The sequence below is a fragment of the Rattus norvegicus genome, chromosome 1 (assembly GCF_021556685.1).
Source record: "Rattus norvegicus strain SHRSP/BbbUtx chromosome 1, alternate assembly SHRSP_T2T, whole genome shotgun sequence".
In the NCBI taxonomy this organism is placed as follows: Eukaryota; Metazoa; Chordata; class Mammalia; order Rodentia; family Muridae; genus Rattus; species Rattus norvegicus.
Genome location: NC_141534.1, coordinates 92,085,796 through 92,103,318, shown reverse-complemented (window position 1 = coordinate 92,103,318; position 17,523 = coordinate 92,085,796). Strand labels below are relative to the sequence as shown.

The following is a 17,523-nucleotide window of genomic DNA, read 5'->3' as shown; positions in this document are numbered from 1 at the left end:
GAGTGGCTAAGATTTCATTTCTGAAATACCCTAAGGGACTTGCTTTTGCCTCTGTGTAGTGAGTGTGTAGCTCTGACTATGTTTTTCAAAGTGCTTCCAAGTTGGCTTTTGGCAGAGTCGGGTGACATTACCCAGGACTCTATTTCCCGGTGTGCAGCGCGAGCCGTCACACCCCGCCCCCAGCGGTCAGCTACTCTGAGGTCTTGAGAACTCCATTTCCCGGCGTGCTGTGCGAGTCGAGGGTGGTGACAACGAAGCCGACGGCAGAGGGACTTCATCTCCCGGCGTGCCCCGCGGCGGGCGCTGGGCCGGAGCCGGAGCCCGAACGGCGCGGCCTGGAAGAGGCCGGAGCCCAAGGGAGGCGGCGGTAGAGGCAGCGGCGGGGGCAGCCCAGGCAGCCCGAGCCCCGCGGCCTGGGCCTGCGCTCGGCGCCATGAGCGGCGGCGGGCCTTCGGGAGGTGGCCCTGGGGGCTCGGGCCGGGCGCGGACCAGCTCGTTCGCGGAGCCAGGCGGCGGAGGCGGAGGCGGTGGCGGCGGCCCCGGGGGCTCGGCCTCCGGCCCAGGAGGCACTGGCGGCGGGAAGGCGTCAGTCGGGGCTATGGGTGGGGGCGTGGGAGCCTCGAGCTCTGGGGGTGGCCCCAGCGGCAGCGGCGGAGGAGGCAGCGGTGGCCCCGGCGCGGGCACTAGCTTCCCGCCGCCCGGAGTGAAGCTGGGCCGTGAGTACTTAGGGGCGCCCTGTGGGGTGGTGATCTGGGTTTCCCAAGCGCATCAAACGGCGATCAGATTCTTTCATGTACCCAGATAGAAACTCGAGGTCACCGTGCTTCTTCAAGCCGGGATCTGAGCTTTCTGTTTCCCAGATAAAGGAGTTTGGGGGTTACCATCACTTGGAGTTTAGAATCAGAATTACCAGCACCCGAGAAACAGAGGTCACAGGTCCTATTCTTCCAGTTATCAAGGTCTCGAGTACTTGACGACGTTGCCATCACTGGAGAATAGGATCAGAGGTCATAGTTACTTGCCAGTCGTGATCTAGGATTGCTGTCCCCTAAGAGACAAGAATATGATTGCTGCCACCATCCTGTATGAAAAGGGGCTATTCATTTCCTTTCCATCAAAAATGGGCATTTGGATTGAATATCCTTTAGAAACACCGATTCAGGATTATTAATGTTTCCCAGAACAGGGCCAGGTTTAAACCATAAGGCCTGACATTACCACCTAGCCCACTGAAAACGTGTAGACTTGTAGTCAGTCCTCAATAGTGGCAGTAAATAATCACTGTTGTTTATAAATAAGAACAGATTGGAAATCAATATGGACATCTAATCCAGCTCATTGCCAGTTTTCTTTTAAAACAAGGTCGGGGAGCAGGGCTCTTTAGCAAAAATAGAATTGGGGTGGGGGTTTCACACAGGTCACACCTATTATAAAGGTTTTGAAGTGGCTGGTACTGGCTCTGGAAAAAATTAACAGCCATGTGGACTATTTTCCAAATAACCCTCAGTTGCCCCTCTCTCAAATTGAATTTGTTGATAAGTTTCCCAAAGGTAGCGGGGGCCCTATGGGTGGCATGTAGGTTTGCTGCTACTCAAGAGACAGGGAATTGGAAATCAAAGGTTTCCTCCAAAGGCATCAGGCTGGAATACACTTCAGCAGTTGTGGAATTAGCTGCGCTGTTCATTCTCAGGCTAGGTACCACTCTGGAGCACATGGAGGCCAGGCCAGTGCTCATAACAATGCAAAGTAGTTGGTAAGAGTCACAACAGACCCACAACCCTCCAGCCCCTACCCAGTGAGGATCAAGGCAAGGGCTCTTCAGACCAGTTCATTTCCTTTACTTAGAAGCTCTGCCAGGAAGGATTTAGAAGCCAGAGCTCTCTGGCTGTGAGGATTGATAAGTGTTTTCCTGAAGAAGGAACACCCCCATAGTTTCTGCTCCTTTGTGTGGAAGCTGGCACCTTGTACCTGCCCTGCAGAAGGGAAAAAAGGCTGGGGAACCCAGTGTGGCTGGATTCTACACTTGAGGTATTGGTTCCCCCCCCCCCCCCATCCAAATGATTTCGCTGTTTGCTAGAAGTAGAAATCTGTAGGTGCTTTACCTACCGACGGAGAGTGAGTTTGATGTTGGTGTTATATGGAAGGCAGACGTTGGGGTTTCTTGGAGGAGGCTCTAGGACGTGACCTCCCCATGCTTAGGTACTAAACCCCAGGTACTGGCCTGTGTGTGCCAGACAGTCATTCTACCATGGGGTAATCACTGTCGCATCCCTACACTTGGCTGACAGCTTCCCTTCCCTGGGCTATGGTGGCTAGAGAGGAAAGATCAGGGATTGTATTCCCTTTGTTCCTTAGGTGACAGCGGGAAGGTGACCACAGTGGTAGCCACTCTAGGCCAAGGCCCAGAGCGTTCCCAAGAGGTGGCTTACACCGACATCAAAGTGATTGGCAATGGCTCATTCGGAGTAGTGTACCAGGCACGGCTGGCAGAAACGAGGGAACTGGTGGCCATCAAGAAGGTTCTTCAGGACAAAAGGTTCAAGGTAGCTTGGGTAGACTGGAGGTTGGGCACTGGGAGTGACTGCTGAGTGTGCCCAGCAATAGAGTTGGAGCCAGGAATTTCATGTTCTCAGTATTTATTAATGTGTGCATATGTATGCTGTCTGTATGTAAGTGTGGCTGGCATGCGTATGCCATGGTCTGTATGTGGAAGTCCCAGCTGTTGGAAGTTGGTGGTTCTCCGCTGCAGTCCAGGGACTGAACTCAGATCTTCAAGCTTGCACGGCAAGCACTTTTACCTACTGAAGCCCTCGGCAGCTTGAGCTTGGGGTTCAAGCTGGGCCCAAGGAGAGGGGAAGGAAGAGAATGAACAGGGGAAGAGGGGATGCACATTCCAGAACAGCCGAGAGCTAAGGTTTACTGGGCATTTCCTCAGCGTAAGTGCTTGACAGGCAAGTTTCTAATTTAATTCACCTGAGGAGTCTCTGAGGGCAGGTACTGTTGTAAGTCAGCAGAAATGGAGCCGCATAGTAAGGCCCCTTCTGGAGGAGGCTCTGGCCTGTGTGACTCACAAGTCCTCCTCAGCCCCTTGGTCACATCTCTTCCAGGAGAAAAACTGGTAAGGCTGCTGCTGGCAGCTCTGAAGGTAGTTTAGAATGGAGTCCAGCCCTTCCAGGGCTCACTAAGCCACTTGTCATGCTGCAGGGCTGTCCCTGGAGGGAAGGGTGCTCTGTAAGCTAGCTGAGGCCTAGGGAACCTTAGAAAGAGAGGGCAGTGGGGGGATATGTGGTGATTGGAGAACTCTGCCAGACCAGATGAGGTAACTGGCCAGGACCTGGGCAGTGAATGCTCTTGCACAGGAAGAACTCCGGGGCATCAGACCTTGGTGGAACGAAGCTGAGCTGAGAACTGAGAGGGATCTGAGGAGAGTTCTGAGGCCCTAGAGAACTGGACATTGGAAAGAGTTCCTGGTGTGGAGTAGAAGATGAGATTGGAAGTCTAGAGACTCAGATCTAAGCTAGAGCTGTGAGCCCCCTGTACTTCCAGGGAAGGTGACAGGGGTCGGGGTAAGCCAGGCAGCCACTGCCCGTCTGCTGCTGCCTGTGCCAGTGTCAGGTGGTAATGTCTATGTGGTCTGATTTCTTTAGTTTTGATAGTATGTGGGATTGAGCTAGCTAGATTCCTAGCACTCTCTACTTTTGAGACAGAGCTGTCCTAAGTTGCCCAAGCAGTCCTTGAACTCAACTCTCCTGCCTTATGCTTCCGAGTGGTTGAGATTATAGACCAGCAACCATCAGGCTAACTTCAGCAAATTTTTCAAGAGATGCTGAGGATTGGCGTTATGAAGGAAATAATTGGTCTTTCCATGTCTCTAGTAGTCAGAGAACCTCTAAAAAGCAGGTTGAAGTAGTAAAGGCATTTGTGGCCCTGGACTGACCCACCTGACCTGCATAGACCTGCAGCTTCCATATGGGGGGAGGGGCCAGGGCTGAAGAAATCACCCCGTCTTCTGCCTCCCACAGGCCTTGGAGCCTTGAGTTTCAGATACAGAACAGTTGCCTGCTCTACTAGCAGAAATTAAGTGTAGGGTGGCGGTGAGGGTACTGGGGGGAGGAGGATGCAGGGGATTGGATGTATTGAGATTCTCCCTTTTTCCTCAAGAACCGAGAGCTGCAGATTATGCGTAAGCTGGACCACTGCAATATCGTGAGGCTGCGGTACTTTTTCTACTCCAGTGGGGAGAAGGTGAGACACTGGGAATCTAAGGTGTGTAGTAGCCCCCCACACTGTGATGCTGTCCACTTTCCTGCCTGTCTTTCCCAACGGTCCTCTGTGTCCCTCACTGTTCCTGCACACTTTCCTCTTTTCTTAAAATAGCTCACATCTCTCCTTTGTTCATCAGAAAGATGAGCTGTATTTAAATCTGGTGCTGGAATATGTGCCCGAGACGGTGTACCGAGTGGCCCGTCACTTTACCAAGGCCAAGTTGATCATCCCTATCATCTATGTCAAGGTAGGCGGGCAGGTGGGCGGGCTGCTGGAGCACAGGTCCACGGCCAGGGAGTCGGGGGCCAATGTGCCTATGGGTTCCTTCCTCTTCCCAGTTGGTCTTGGAGGCTTATGTTCCCTACCCTCTGCTCTGTAGCTTGCAAATGGGTTTGGCTAAGCCTGGGAGAGGGCCAAGGCCAAAGGGGTGGAAAAGGAATTGCTCCACAGTGGACCAGTGTCATTGGGGCTGGGGTGGCTGGGAAGACATAGTGGCAGGAAAGATGTGCCAGGGGAGCCATCAGGCCTCTCTCCCGTGTCACCTCTCAGTTGGCTCTGTGTGGCTTCAGCGCCCTGCACCTGGGCGAGCGGACACTGCTGTGGGCTGGGCTGTGGTTGCTGCTGCTCACATGCTGGGAAGGGCCTTGAACTCTCAGTTGTAAGGGCCATGCTGTGACTGTTACTCTGCTCAGCCAAGTGCAGAGCAGGTCCAGAGACACAGCTGAGACCCAGGCCTTGCCTTTGAAGAGATTTTTGGCTGGACATGGTGGCACACACCTTTTGTCCCAGGATTCAGGAGGCAGAGGCAGGAGGATCTCTTGAGTTCAAAGCTAGCCTGGTCTACATAGTAAGCTCCAAGACAACCAGGGCTACATAGAGACCCTGTCTTTAAAACAAAAGAGTTGTGTTTGGTGAGGTTACAGGCGCCATCAGAGGAAATGACAAAGCTTAGGAGCTGCTGCCCTGGAAAGGCCACAGTGAGGGCTGGAGACAGAGCCCTATCTGCCTGGCTCCGGGGCGACAAGGATGAAGGAAGGCTGGGAGAGGAGTAGTGACAAGGTGACAAGGCTGGAGAGGAGTAGTGACAAGGATGGGAGAGGAGTAGTGACAAGATGACAAGGCTGGAGAGGAGTAGTGACAAGGATGAAGGAATGGTGGGAGAGGAGTAGTGACAAGGTGACAAGGCTGGGAGAGTAGTAGTGTCATGGAGGCGCAAGGAGCAGTTTGTGTGTGTGTGTGTGTGTGTGTGTGTGTGTGTGTACATACATGTATGAATGTATGAATGAACATCGTGTACCGGCTTAGGCCCAGGAGACTCAGGAGCTACAACTCCAAGGTCCTAGCTGTGTGTAGTGGTGCATGTTTGTAATCCCAGCACTAGGGAGGCTAGGGCAGGAAGATTTCAAGTCCAGGACCAGCTTGGAATCCAGTCTTTCACCCTAGAAAGGTTCCATTGGTAATTGTGTTTGCTGCTAAGCTTGAGGCCAATTCCTGGGCCACAAATGATGAACCTGTAGAGCATGTTGTCCCGATTGTCACTTGTGGTCTATGGCACATGTATAACCCCTTTAAATCCAGAGGCAGTCGTGTACACACAACCAAACTGTTACATAAATTAAAAACAAATCAGAACTGAAAACCTTACTTTGGTTCTGGTCAGTGGGAGCGGGAGGCAGAAAGAACCTGGAGAAGACCTGTGCATGGGAGGGAGCTGCCGTCAGCGAGGTGGGCTGGGGGCTGAGGCCCTCCAGAGCTGTCGGGTTTGATGAGAAGGGAAGCAGAGTACTTGGCCCACAGCCTGCGTCACAGCAAGACCTTCTAGTGTCAGTCATCCTAGGTTAACTGGAGCAGCAGTTCCTCATGTGTGGCCAGGCCCAGTGGCCTGTCTTCCTAAGTCTGTGATTGTAGCAGGCATTAGAGTTCCAAAGCCAAGGATTTACAACAGTTCAGGAGCTGAGGCCATGGGGCAGCCAGCCTGGACAGTGGCATAATATGGGCCAACAATGTGTTCTGTGGGAAGCGTGGGCTGGAGTTGAGCTGTGCCCTGCCCCTCCTAGGTGTACATGTACCAGCTCTTCCGGAGCTTGGCCTACATCCACTCCCAAGGTGTGTGTCACCGTGACATCAAGCCCCAGAATTTGCTTGTGGACCCTGACACTGCTGTCCTCAAGCTCTGCGACTTTGGCAGGTAGGTCTGACCTGCAGCCTGTGGAGTGCCTGAAGGGATCAAAGATCCTTGAGTTTGGTTTCATGCTTAACCCTGCCCATCTCTTCCCACAGTGCAAAGCAGTTGGTTCGGGGGGAGCCCAACGTGTCCTACATCTGTTCTCGGTACTACCGTGCTCCGGAGCTCATCTTTGGAGCCACAGATTACACCTCGTCCATCGGTCAGTTAGGGGAGGGGCTGGGGAGTGACAGGCTTGGCGATTAGGCCCTGCCTGCCTTCTGTCCTTGACTGGTCCTCCCAGGCTGAGGCTGGAACTGCCGCATCTCTTTAGAGCAGCTAAACAGTAGAAAGGACAGAGCACTGCTCAGGACAGGGCTGGGACTCCATATCTGACTTGGCTCCAGAGTCCACCTCCACTTAGAGACTCCCAGTGAGCCTCTGTTCTCAGTTCGAGGGAAGGGGTGGGCAGTAAGTAGCATAAGGGCATGGCCTGCTCTCAGGGCCTGTCCTTTCTGTTTCCGAGCATGGCATTACCCTCTTCCAAGCTTGAGGGGAAGGCTGAGATGGGAGTGTGTACATGGAAGGAAGGGTTGAAGGAGGATGTCAGTCAGTCTGAGGAGCTGGTGAGGTCCTCAGGTGTGAACTTGTACCAGTGCAGGTCAAGGTACAGAGCAGGGAGGGGTGAGCAGGCCAGAGGCCAGGTGGTGAACAGCTAGTTCAGGATAGGTGGTTTCCTTCTGGCCCAGAGCACGCATGTGCCAGTTGGCAGGGCCAGGCCTTGTGCCAGTCCAGAAAAGTAAAGAATGTTCAAAGGATTCCTCGGGATCACTCACCAAGGGCATGAGGATGTGAGCGTATCTGGACTGGAGAGCACATCTGGGCCAGGCACCTTCTGTGAGACAGCGCTGCTGCAGTGCCTCTGGGATAGCTGTGAGAAGCGGTGTTGGTGAAGGGGTCGGCTTGCTGGCCTTGGCCGTCTAGTGCTTACCTCCATTCTTCCTTCCCCTTCAGATGTGTGGTCAGCTGGCTGTGTACTGGCTGAGCTGCTTCTTGGCCAGCCCATCTTCCCTGGGGACAGTGGGGTAGACCAGCTTGTGGAGATCATCAAGGTGAGGACGGGGCAGGGCCAGGGCAAGGGAAAGCAGGGGTGGGCTAAGGAAAGGGCCTTTGTTTCAAACCCTCACTGTCCTTTCCAGGTACTAGGGACGCCAACCAGGGAGCAAATCCGAGAGATGAACCCTAACTACACAGAATTCAAGTTCCCCCAGATCAAAGCTCACCCCTGGACAAAGGTAGGGGCAGAAATACGGGCTTGCATGGCATGGCTGAAGGTTGGATCCCCTTGTAGACCAACTGCTCTGGAGACCTGGTTTAAAAACCATGGTTTGAGGGGTTGGGGATTTAGCTCAGTGGTAGAGCGCATGCCTAGCAAGCACAAGGCCCTGGGTTCGGTCCCCAGCTCTGAAAAAAAAATAAAATAAAAACCATGGTTTGCAGAGCTGGAGAGCTGGCCCAGAGGCCAAGGGCACTTGTTACCCTTACACAGGGCCTGGGTTTGGGTTCCAGCACTCACAGCCACCTGTAAGCCAGTTTCAGGGGATCCTTACAGGCATGCATGTGTTAACACAAATGTGCACAAGCAAAGCTTTCATATACATAGGTAAACATTGAAAAATAGAAATATGGTGGGGGTAGTCTCTGAAGTTATCCAGGGAGGCAGTCAACACTTTGAGATTGTGAAGTTTATAGAATTTTAAAAATTGAGAACTCAGAGGTAAATACAAGATTCCCATTTATATGGTGGCACGTACGCATTAGGACTCACAAGTCATGGACCCTGAGCCAGCACCCATCTCATTGTGTCGGTCTCCTTACCAGGGAGGTGGGTGTCTGGGAAGCAGGCTGCCACAGGGGAGCACATGACACGGTGTCACAGCACCTCGCCCCTCTGCATTAACCCACAGGTGTTCAAATCTCGGACACCACCTGAGGCCATCGCACTCTGCTCTAGCCTGCTGGAGTACACTCCATCCTCAAGGCTCTCCCCACTAGAGGCCTGTGCCCACAGTTTCTTTGATGAACTGCGGAGTCTCGGAACCCAGCTCCCCAACAACCGCCCGCTTCCCCCCCTCTTCAACTTCAGTCCTGGTGGTGAGCATAGCTGGGGCCAGTGGAGGTGTTGGGGATGTGGAGAGGCTTGGTGTTGAACAAGACTGGGGAGCTAAGAGGGTACAAGGTGGTCCTGGGCTCAGCTAGGTGTCTCCACATTGTGGCTGCATACCAGGCCTTTTCTACTTTTCCACCTAAGAGTCCTGTGGCTAAAGATTCCTCCACCTGGCCTTGCCAGTATCTGGGTCCTTGTTTGGTTCCTCATCCTAACCTTAACTGGCTTTCCATAGCCTTGCCTCTCCTTAACTGGGGATGTCAATTTTGTCTCTAGAACTTTCCATCCAACCGTCTCTCAATGCCATTCTCATCCCTCCTCACTTGAGGTCCCCATCAGGCCCTGCTACCCTCACCTCGTCCTCACAAGGTAAGCTGGGGAACATGTGTAGAGGGGTCGAGCGGGGGTTGTTCTTGGCTTCTAGCATTTTCTGTGGGTTCTGAGCTGTTGACATCTGACAGCATAAGAGGCATATTTTACAGTATGTCAGCAACCAGCTTTATAGGGTGATATTGCCCACAGTTGTGTTTAAATGCCAGCTGGAAGTCCAAACATTTCTTTGGTCTGAACAAATAAACAAAAAGTTGCCCACATTTAAAGATTGGGCCATTCTGGGTAAAAACCCAGATTTCCTGTTTCTTAGGGGAAAGAAGGTCAGGCTTGGCAGCCATGGGTCTGCCCTTCTCCTGACAGCAGCTGGAGCTGTTTCCAGTGCCCCTTCCCTCCATGGAGCCTGGCTCCTTGTTAAGCCACTTCAGTGTCAAGCTGGTCCTTTGGCATCAGTTTGTAACCCTGAGCCCAGAGTGACAGCTGTCACTCTTGCATAGTGTTCTGAAGCAAGTTATTCTCGTGGGCATGGGGTGTGATGCAAAGGCCAACTGTCCCTCCTTCCCTCTCCTCCTTCAGCTTTAACTGAGACTCAGACTGGCCAAGACTGGCAGGCACCTGATGCCACACCTACCCTCACTAACTCTTCCTGAGGGCCCTACCGACTACCCCTCCACGTCCATCTGGGAAGGCTCAAGTGGGGCTGGGAAGGGGGCCATAGCCCATCCAGCTCCTGCCCTGGCTGGGCCCCTAGACTGAGGGCAGAGGTAAATGAACTACCCAGCATCTAGGCCTCCCTCACCAGCCTCACCTTTGTGGTGGGCTTTTTAAAGAGGATTTTAACTGTTTGTGGGGGAGGGAAGGGAAGAGAAGGACGGACGGGGTTTGGGGGTATGAGGACCTTCTACCCCCGTGGTCCCCTCCCCTCCCCCAGGCTACCACTCCCCCCCCCCCCCTCCCATGTCCCTTGTAAATAGAACCAGCCCAGCCCGTATCCTCTTCCTGGCCCCTTGGGTGTAAATAGATTGTTATAATTTTTTTCTTAAAGAAAACGTCGATTCACACCATCCAACCTGCCCTCCCCCTCAGCTGTACCCCCCTCTTGTCCTCTGCTCCCAAGGCTTCCTCCCTCTCCCCATCCCAAGGAGGGGAGTAGGGAGAGCCCCTGGTGTCTTAGTTTCCACAGTAAGGTTTGCCTGTGTACAGACCTCCGTTCAATAAATTATTGGCATGAAACCCTTCTTCCTGTCTGGCTGCCTATTTCCACAGAGGTGGGGGTTCAGGGTTTGGAATGAGTTCCACCTCAGTTAGGGGGACTTGTCAACCACAGATGTGGAGCCCACCCATTTCCTGGCACAAACTATCTGTCAGTGGCAGAAATGATGCACACCTGGGCGCTCAGTGCAAGACCCGGGGGGACGAGTCTCAGGCTGCACATCTAATTGCCTGTAGACTTGGTGGCACAGGTATATATGTGCATAGGCAGATTCCCAAGGCTTAAGGTACCCTGTCTGAAGCATGGGACCCACTTGCTTTACTTCTTAGGGGGTATTGGGAAGTGGCAACCTTGGGAAGGTGGAGGTTGAGAGTTTAGCCTTTCTTCTCTCCCTCTCTGGTTTTGAGCTGGTCTTCGGTATAGCTCAGGCTCGTCTGGAACTCAAGATCATCTTGCCTTAGGATCCCAAACACTGCGATTACAGGCTTGTGCCACTCTGCCTGGCTGTCCCCCTTGACTTTTAAAATACACTGGAGCCAGATGGCGGGGACCATGGGCAGAAGGAAATGCTGTCTCTACATGGTGCCAAGCAGTGAGTGGGCAGGACGCTCCAGAAAGGGAGGGGACCTGGGACGGAGCAACTTTGGGTCCTCTTGATAGATTCTACTGATGCAGAAAAAGTAATTTTTGAACATATCCTTGAGGGGAGTCCAGGATTTCTGGGCCTTGCTGGATGCTTACGTCTGCCCCAGAGGTCCCTTTCTGCCCTGCAGGACTGATTCCATCCTCCTTGCTCAGACATGTTACAAAGCAGGGTGAGCATGGCTGCTCTGCGTCAAGGGATGGACTGAGTGTTCTCTGTGGTCACTGAGGGGTCAGGTCTTACTCAGAACAGCAGAGATGGCCTAAGAACTGATTCCCATCTCACAGCCTGAGACCCTGGGCAGTTCTCTGTGCTGTCCTTCCTCATACAACCAGGATGTGCACACAGGTCCACCTCAGGCCTAAGGGACATTAAATGTCCTGCCGGATACTGCTGGGCAGTTGGGTGTGTACTGCAGTTGTAACTGGACGGCCTGCCTGAAGGGTTATCTTCCTCTTGTGCTGATAGATTACCACTTTTACTTCAGGAACTGGCCCACGAGAAAGTCTCTTCAGGTCCACTGTCCCTGCACATCCTCGCCTCGGCCCAGGGATCCTCAGACCTGACTCTCCTTTAGCCTGCAGCACCAGGGCATGTGAGGGGAGCTCTGGGCTGAATGCGCCGCAGGCAGCTGTGTGTGCGGGAAGGTGTCTGGACTTCAGTCCCTTGCCCACTGGGCTGAGCATGCCTGAGTGTGCAGCGTGACTGGCTCATGCCTGGGTCTTCAACGTCACCCAGGCCGAGCTGAGTCCTGGGGTTACCTACAGATTTCCTTCCATACTGTCAAAACTGAAAAAAGCCCCGTGAAACTAAGTGCCTTCCTATACCAGGCAACCCAAGGTCCAGAAGGATGGGGATGGGGGTGGGGAGTGACAAGCGAGAGACCTGAAGAGGTACATGGGAGTGTCTGGCACAGGCCTGGCGTGTGGTTGGTGCTCAGGAAAGGTTACCTGATGTTGCTGAGCACCGGGTGATGCCGTGCAAAGAGCCTTGGCAGACCCCGTTCTGCAGCGCAGCTGTAGGGCTGAGACAGATCACATCACTTCTCAGAGCTTCAGTTTCACCGGGGGCAGGGAAAGGTGACAGGAGAAACCCTGAGGACTCAGCAGTTAGAAGAGGCCAGCAGGGTGGACCCTGCCATGTGGGTGCCAGATTAGGTGGCCAGGAGGGGTCCTCTTCTCCCCTGAGGTGCCTAGACTCAAGATTATAACCAACCCCTTTGATCATTGCTCTTACGCTTGTCACACAAAGGCGGTGTCCAGCTGCAGCAGTCCGCTCGCTTCACTGGCCCCCAGTGCCGCCTGGCATAGCTGCAGTGTGTCCTCGAGTGCCAGCGGCTGTGATGTCTCGATGATGGCGATGGTCTCCCCAAGCTCCGTGCACATGATAGTCTGCTGAGGTTCTGGGGCTGGGGGTGGGACTGGAGAGGGTGATCTTGGGGGCTGCAGTGTCAAACTCCTGGCCCGTGCATGGACCCTCTGATGCAGCCGAAGGCCTGCCATGGCGCGGAACCAGCGGCCGCAGGTCCCACAGTAGTAGGGGCTCTTGTTGTAGAGACCGGTGATGGGAAGGCGAGGGGCACGAGCAAAGGCAACAGGCCGTAGGTGTAGCCGCCGGTGCTGCTGCAGGTTGGAGCTCTGTGTAAAACGCTTGCCACAGTCCAGGCACTGGTAGGGACGCACTCCTGTGTGGGTCAGCTGGTGGCGGCTGAGGTTGGCTAAAGAAGCAAAGGTCTTGCCGCACGAGTGACACTGGAAGGGTCTCTCGCCTGTGTGGGTCCGCAGGTGGTTGCGCACATGGACAAGCTTCTTGAAGCCCTTGCCACAGACCCCACACCTGTGTCGGCGTTCAGGGGGGCCGTGCACTGCGCGCCGGTGCCTGGAGAGCCTGGAGGCTGAAGCAAAGGACTTGGGGCACTGTGGACAGGGCAGTTGGGCAGGTGGGGGTGGGGGCATGGGTGTGGGCTCAGCTGGAGCTGGGGAGACAGTTGCTACCTTGGTGGGGGTTCCGCTTTTCCCAGTGTGAGTTCGTCGGTGGTATAGGAACTTGGTCATGTTGCTGAAGGTCTTGCCACAGCGACAGCGGTGGAGTGGGTTGGCAGTATGGGCCCGCCGATGGGCCACCAGTGTGAGCTCAGTGCCAAAGCCACGGCCACAGTCCACACATAGATAGCGGGCTTCCCCACGGTGCAGCCGCTGGTGCTGCTCCAGAGAGGCTGCCTTTTTGAAGACCTTGGAGCACGTGGTACACTCATAGGTCCCACCCACATGGGCCCGGCCATGAGCCACCAGCCGGTTAGCTGAGCTGAAGCTGCGCTGACACTGGCTGCAGTGGAAGGGGTGGGTGGCTGATGCTGGGCCATGAGATGCCCTTCGGTGTTTGCGACGTGCCCCTGAAGAGGTACAGTGCTGAGGACAATCTACACAGCTCCGAGCCGGGTCAGCTGTGGACCTGTCACCTTCTGTGTCATCAGCAGTGAGCTCTGTGGATGTTTCCTCCTCATCGGTTTCTTCATCATCATCCTCCTCCTCCTCCCCCTCCTCTTCCTCATCTTCCCCCTCCTCTTCTAACCCATTTCGTTCTTCTTTCTCCAGGGAGTCGAAGTGGGTGCCCTGATGCTCCAAGAACTCCTCAGGGGTAGCACAGAGGGTGGAACATTCAGGGCACTCGTAGGGCTCCATCTTGACTTCTGGTGGCGGGGGTGGGGGGTTTGGGGGAGGCAAAGGAGGTGGTGGCTCGTCCGCTGCACTGGAAAGGTGCTGAGTCTTGCGATGAGCTACCCACAGCTCGGGTGAGGGGAAGAGCTCCTGGCAGTCTCCACACTGGTACTGGATCTGGCTTGCAGACTCCTGCAGGTGGGCATCCTGGTGGGCTAGGAGCTCGCTGGGAGAGAGGATGAGCTGGCTGCATTCACCACACTGGAAGGGCCCCTCCCCAGTGCTAGGCACGAGCTCAGACTCCAGGCCTGTGTCCTGGGTGGTCAGCGTCTCCTCCTCTGACATGGTGAGCAGGTGTTGTTCCTGGTGGGAGAGGACTTCCTCCAGGGTGTTGTAGAGGCTGCCACACTCAGAGCACATGAACTGGTGATGTTGGAAGAAGAGGGAGGAGGCGAGGGCCTCCCCAGAGGTCATCTCAGTCACTGCTGTTGTCATCTCTGCCAGCTCCCCTGACACCGCAGTTGAAATTTCCACTGCTCCCGGTGACTGTGTGGGCATCTCAGCCTCTGCCACCATCTCTGCCATTGTGGGGCAGGCAGTGCCTGGGGAAAGAAGGGCAGAAGCCAGTGGCACAGCAGGAACCCAAGTGGAGTGTGGGATGTCTCAGGTGTTCCCTAGCTCATCCCACTACTCACCTGTCTGTCAATCAAGTCTTAGTTCAAGGTTTATGCCTCAGCCTTTCATGGTCCCATGTCTCTGAGCCTGTGTAGCCACTATAGTTAGGTATCTGCAAGAGAGTATGGACACCCTGCAGTCTGGCCTCTAATTCTGCCGTCTCTCAGAGGCCCAGTGACGCCCTTTCTGAACACACACACACACACACACACACACACACACACACACACGCACGCACTCTTTCTCCCTCCCCTCTGGTCCCTCAGCCTTTACCCAGGCAGGTTTCTCTCTGTGCAACACCTTTTCTTCTCTCCTGTATTCCCACAGCAAAGTATTTAAGAGAACAGTGGGAACTAGACTTCCCTCGGCTTGAATCTGAGCTCTTCCACTTCTTCTCTCGAGATCAGTTTTCTCACCTATAAAATGGAACTAAAGTCAGACTGACCGCAAGGCCTAGGGCAGTTGGTTAACAAACACCAACACTTGGGTTTGTAGGCAACCTAGAACCTAGGCTGGCTTCAAACTCACTACGCAGTGGAGGGAAGCTTTAGAGTGATCCTGCCTCGCCTCCCAGCAGTGGGATTGTGTGCGCACTACCACACTTAGCACCTGGGACACAAAACTCTCCAATCTGTCAGTCCCTGTCCTAGGCTCTTGGTCTGGTCTCAACCTAATCCAACCCCTTTCACACAACAGGAGCCACAGTCCATCCCATGAACCCTCCTTTAAACCTTCTCCAAACCTAGAGTTTGAGGAGATTTTATTTTATTACACCCTTTTTTTTTATGGAGAGGGAGCATGTGTATGGAGGTAAGATAACTGCTGCATCTGGTTCTCCTCCCACCATGGGGTTTCTGGGGTCAAACTCAGGTCATCAGGCTCAGTGCCAGTTGCCTTTACCTACTGAGCCCCCACCACTTTTTGGCTTATGTTACTGTGTGCCTGCATGCGTGAGTTCAAGTCAGGCACACGTGTAGCGCATGGAGGAAATCTTTATGGAGTCCATAGCTCCCTCTTTCCTCCCAATGTTATGTGGGTTCCGAGGATTGAACTGGGGTCATCAGGGCAGCACCGCACACACCTTTACATTCTGGGCCAGCAAGATAGCCTGTTTTCGTTGATGATGTTTGAGACAGATTTTCTGTGTGGCTCTGGCTGGCCTTGAACTCACAGAGATCCACCTGCCTCTCTGCCTCCCAAGTGTGCCACCACCACCCTGTTGGTTCTGTTTTGGGGACAGAGTTTATATACAATGGCTGGCCTTGACCTCAGTAAGTCCACAGGAAAGTCTGGTTCTCAGTCTTGTTTCCTCTGCCTCCCACGTGCCGATGGCCACCGTCTTTACCTCTTTTATTCCGCTCATGCCAGGAGCATGTGGACTTTATGCTGGTAGCCCTCGTATACAAGCTGCTCGCTCATATTGCTCCCAGAGGGCAGGAATTTTAGCTTCTTCACCACTGAGGTGTTTCCAGTGCCAAGATGCCCAGCACACAGCAGATACACAGACTCCGTAGTGACTAAGGCTCCTGTAGAAGTGATGTCCTGGGACCTTAACCAACCATCCCTGTGCACACTACACTACTCATCTACCCACCGAACTCTCCCATTTATGCATTTTCATGACGCAGCCCAGTACAAGGCCCTATTTTTTAGTTGCTGACCAATAAATGATCCATGGATAAATGAGTTGCTAAAAGCTCAGGAACCAAACTTTCCTTATCTACCAATTCCTAACACACCATTAAGTGGGGTTTGTTTTGAAGCACTCATTATATAGCCCTGGCTTGTCTAGAACTCACTACGTAGAGCAGACTGGCCTCAAACTCACAGAACTCTGCTGGCTTCTAGCTCCCCGGTGCTTGCTTTGAAAGCAAGTACCACTACACCTGGCCCGTCATTAAGTCTGAACCATTCCATAAAGGATTTTCCTACAAACAATCAAATGGGCTGGCGGTGGGGGTGGATAGCATTCTGCCTTGGTAACAGCTCCACTGACAAGAGAGAACTCCCCTCGGTTGGATCAGAACATGCTACATGGCTTGGGGCAGGTAAGGAGTGGATACACAAACTTGACAAAGTACGGATGAATTCAGACACAGAAAAAACACGGTGCAGAGGACCCAATCCACCATGTGTTCACTGAATCTCATCCAACATAATCCTTCCAAAACTCACTTAATATGCACACAATTCTAACAACACTGACTTTCTAGAAAGTAGCACTGGGCACTTTTCCACCTGCATTCCTTGTCCCCCAATCCTACACCGTGTCAAGGGGTAGGTGGAATTTAGCTATTACTTCTGTATACAGAAAGTAGATATATCTAAGCACCTCCACCAGGGGCCTGAAAGTTCAACTTTCCCGCTACACTCCTTTTTCCTCCTACCAGATTCCTCTGCTCCGCAGCGTGAGAGCCCCCTGCAGGGGTGGGGTGTGCAAGAGAGCTCAAGCTGAGTCCAGCACACAGCAGGGGCTCCACCGACGCCTCTAGGGCACACAGGAAGGAGCTGTCGATCATCCCGCTCAGCTCCAGCCCCAAGCGCAGGCCCCAAGGCTCTCCGACCCTTAGCGTGTCCTTCCCTCTTCCTCCATTCTCTCGCTATACCCAGCGCTGTCTTCCCTGCCCACCCTGCGGCGCCCTCACCCATCTCTCTTACCTCCAAGCAGCCCCTGCCGCTCTTGACACAGACCCTCCGCTTCAGGAGTGTGGGACCCTTCACTATCCACGCCTCCCATTGGGCGGTGCTCTCAGGCTAGGCAACCAATCAAAGCTGGTAGCGCAGGGCACGCGCCCTTGCGCCTGCGTGTTGAGATTCAGGCGGGGCTCCGCGAGTTTCTCCACACAGACACCAGTACCCTGTAGGCGGTGTCCAGGGCCAGGAGAGGCGCTTGCGCAGTTGTCCGGTGCCGCTCCTCTCTTGTTTGAAAATTCAGCGGAGAAGGTGTGCATCCTTATAGAGCGAGGTCACATAAATGAACTTGGTGGCGCGAGACTTTGACAGGTGTTATCTCGTGGCAGAAGAGACTGAGCGTCTCTGACAGCGTAACTAAAAAGCCAGACACAGTTGAGGTACTTTTCCTGGGCGGGCCGCCTCAGTTTTTGCTTACATGCAAAGTGGGCTGGAATCACATCCTCCCGAAAGGCTGTTGAAGGCATTGGATTTTATCATACATGTAAAAGATGTTCGGGTCGAGGCCTGATATACCGCAATACTTACTATAACACATCCAACACAGAAGCTTTCCCGTTTATAAATAGCGTTCCCTTCCTCTCCTTCTTTGTCTGATTTAATGATATTCACACAGAAGGCCCATACCGAGGACTCCACTGCCATCCGTTTCACAGGTGGAAAAGCTAAGGCCTAGAAAAGAGAAACAAACAGGCAGTATTGAGCCACAGCCTCCCA

At 53.8% G+C, this 17,523-nt stretch overlaps 2 protein-coding genes across 5 annotated transcripts; one reads left to right on the top strand and one right to left on the bottom strand.

Annotated features, from left to right (window-relative positions):
- Positions 1 to 313: 313 nt before the first annotated feature.
- Positions 314 to 10,160, top strand: Gsk3a (glycogen synthase kinase 3 alpha). Its single transcript, NM_017344.3, is given in 11 exon segments — positions 314 to 716; positions 2,356 to 2,543; positions 4,162 to 4,245; positions 4,403 to 4,513; positions 6,324 to 6,454; positions 6,547 to 6,653; positions 7,445 to 7,542; positions 7,630 to 7,725; positions 8,398 to 8,584; positions 8,874 to 8,966; positions 9,504 to 10,160. Coding segments are annotated over 11 exon segments (1,452 nt in total). The 5' UTR covers positions 314 to 433; the 3' UTR covers positions 9,578 to 10,160.
- On the bottom strand, positions 8,156 to 16,853 carry Zfp526 (zinc finger protein 526). Of its 4 annotated transcripts, XM_087591110.1 has the most exons (5): positions 16,774 to 16,853; positions 15,461 to 15,641; positions 14,389 to 14,531; positions 14,136 to 14,227; positions 8,157 to 14,042 (listed from the first exon to the last, which is right to left on the bottom strand). In XM_087591110.1, exon 5 carries the CDS (start codon positions 14,023 to 14,025, stop codon positions 12,025 to 12,027), a length of 2,001 nt encoding a protein of 666 aa, XP_087447236.1. In that variant the 5' UTR covers positions 14,026 to 14,042; positions 14,136 to 14,227; positions 14,389 to 14,531; positions 15,461 to 15,641; positions 16,774 to 16,853; the 3' UTR covers positions 8,157 to 12,024.
- Between the last annotated feature and the right edge of the window lie 670 nt (positions 16,854 to 17,523).

Bases quoted from the DNA above. Each gene is read 5' to 3' on its own strand.
- Zfp526 (XM_087591099.1), bottom strand. From the start codon at position 16,852: ATGGGAGGCGTGGATAGTGAAGGGTCCCACACTCCTGAAGCGGAGGGT. The intron at 14,043-16,773 runs GTAAGAGAGATG...TTCTTTCCCCAG, and splicing joins GCGGCAGGGGCTGCTTGGAG to GCACTGCCTGCCCCACAATG.